Source organism: Nematolebias whitei, chromosome 13 (genome assembly GCF_014905685.2).
Source record: "Nematolebias whitei isolate Nwh7 chromosome 13, NemWhi1, whole genome shotgun sequence".
In the NCBI taxonomy this organism is placed as follows: domain Eukaryota; kingdom Metazoa; phylum Chordata; class Actinopteri; order Cyprinodontiformes; family Rivulidae; genus Nematolebias; species Nematolebias whitei.
Window position 1 is genome coordinate 21,878,351 of NC_056510.1, and position 2,321 is coordinate 21,880,671.

At 37.4% G+C, this 2,321-nt stretch overlaps 1 protein-coding gene across 1 annotated transcript in view; it reads right to left on the reverse strand.

Moving 5' to 3' along the window:
- Window positions 1-370: 370 nt before the first annotated feature.
- The window catches only part of LOC119419632 (dedicator of cytokinesis protein 9), a gene marked incomplete in the record, with an annotated part of 138,803 nt that continues 136,852 nt past the window's right edge, over window positions 371-2,321 (reverse strand). Inside the window, 1 exon segment of the mRNA XM_037686987.1 lies at window positions 371-930. Coding sequence (XP_037542915.1) covers window positions 805-930 — 126 coding nt within the window.

Here is a 2,321-nt window from a genome sequence, read left to right on the forward strand (position 1 = left end):
AATCCAATGCTGCTCAGATATAAAACATTTCTTTGAACAGTAAAAAAAAACAACATAAAACAGCAAAAGCTTTCTCCCACAGTAAGTTAAGTGTCTTTTCCCAACACCTCATCGCTTTGGCAAGAAGGTGAACATTTTTCTTACAGTGTCTGATTCCCACACCGCGAGATACTCTGCAGATATTGCACAGTCTTTTTCTATATACAATAATGAACAATGTTGAATATACTTTATGCAATGGCTTTAAATATTTCAAAACTCCTAAGACAATAAAGTGATTTAAGATGCTAACTTTGCAAAACTGCCTTTTCTGAAAACGTCTCTTGACGATGAAGGAGATGAGCTTCGACGTATGCAGCATTTATTGATACAGTGGCTTACAAAAGTGGAATACTGTACATAAGAAACATATTGTGAAATATTATCAAAATAAGAAAAAACGGGATTTTTCTGGGTGATGTAGCAACATGCATGTAAAAAAAAAATTCCGAAAGGAATTTTTCATTGGAAAACACTGCTTATTCTTCGTCTCATCAAACTTAATTTCTGTCCATAACGCAGAAAACAATCAAACAGAAAAAAAAATAGTCGTGATATTTCTGCATAGAGTCCTCTCCATTTCTCAGGCCTCTCCTCAGTGCTGTCGTCTAAACCGTCAACAGGCCCACCATAAGTGTGATAAAAAGTCCAGTGCCTCGTTTGTGGTCGTCTGATACGACCGGGGTGCAAAACAAGGGTGAGAGCAGTCTCTGGTCCCAGCAGCAACATGGGCCTCATCAGTGAATATACAAGCCCTGATCCGGATCATATCACCGAGGCCGAGTGCGGCACCCCCTGGATGGTGACGGAGGTCGGCGTGCCGCTGATGGCGTTGAAGATGTGGAGCGAGTCTGGGAGGACACTCTTCATGCCGTCTTCCACAGGAGTGATCTGCGAGGGAGAGTGAGTGGAGAAACCAATGAGACCGCAGCAACACTTTCAGATTCTTCAGTGTTCTGAAATAGCACTGTCTTGTCTTTATTTAACGCTGACTCTACAGTCAGGAGCCAGTTTAATATGAGGAACTGGAAAAACAGTTAGGACCTGTCTTAGTGTTGAGTAAGACAGGAAATGAAGAAAACCCAAAGAGTCTGGATGTCACATTTCATTGTTCCCTTCTAAAAAAAACACAGTCTGGAATGTTTAAATTAACTTTAAAGAAAGTTTTTATGACAGAATAGACAAGGTAAGAAAAATACCCCAGTGAGAATAAAGCTGAAGTTAAAACTGGGCGATATCCGGTAGTTCTCAAACTGTGGGGTGCATCCCCTTTTGGGGTGGGGGGGTGGGGTGTTCTGTAGCAAGCAGAAACAATGCTGCAGCCCCAAACCTATTTTAAGAACACTCAAATGAACAACCAACATATAAACTGTATCGACTACTCTATTTGTTGTTTTACTCTTTGACAGAGTGTCAGCTTGGAGGATGTTTGTTTATTTCTTGCAAAAATGGAGAATTTTAATGGAGGATTATTAAACTGATTTAATTCATCATGTTTGAGGGAGATTTCTGTCACACATTAAATGTATTGTGCTCTAAGTCAACACAGCTGAGTTGAGTCCTCCTCCACGCCGCTGCAGGATGGGCGTTGTGCCAAAACGTGATCAGACACCACGAGAGCCTGTTTGAGTCTCTTTTTACTGTGTGACTCGCTGTTTCTGTTACTTTAGTTCTTGGAGATAAACAATAAAAACACTGAAAGATGTGTAATATTATAGAAAAGGCGTTTCTCTGTTGAACTTTTATTTGTTTTTCTCCAAAACCTCACAATGCTTTCTATAGCAGCAGATTTAAAAATTACACCGGATTTTATTAAAATTAACAAGGTTGTGGTGAAGAGAAGGCACTAAGCTTGTTAATATATACTGCAGGACCATACTGCAATGTAACTGTACTGTAATAAAGACTGAAGATGCTTTTAGTGATCAAATAGAACAAGTCATTTATGTATTTTGCATTGATTTTGTTTATTTTGTTTCTCTAGTTATGTATTTGTAAAAAACATGCAGTTATGTCATGTTCAAGTACTTTTAGCAACACAAAAGTCCAGTTGTTTTCAAATATCCCATGACGTGTTCCTGTCTTTATATAATTTTGTTAAATTCAAATTTATTTTATTTTAAGCACAGGTAGTTATAAAAACTTACAACAGCCATTCATTAAATACTGGACTGACTGGCCTTAAAATGACTAGATTACTAAAATAAATTACGAGTATATATACATATACATACATATATATACATATACATACATATATATATATATATATGTATGTATAT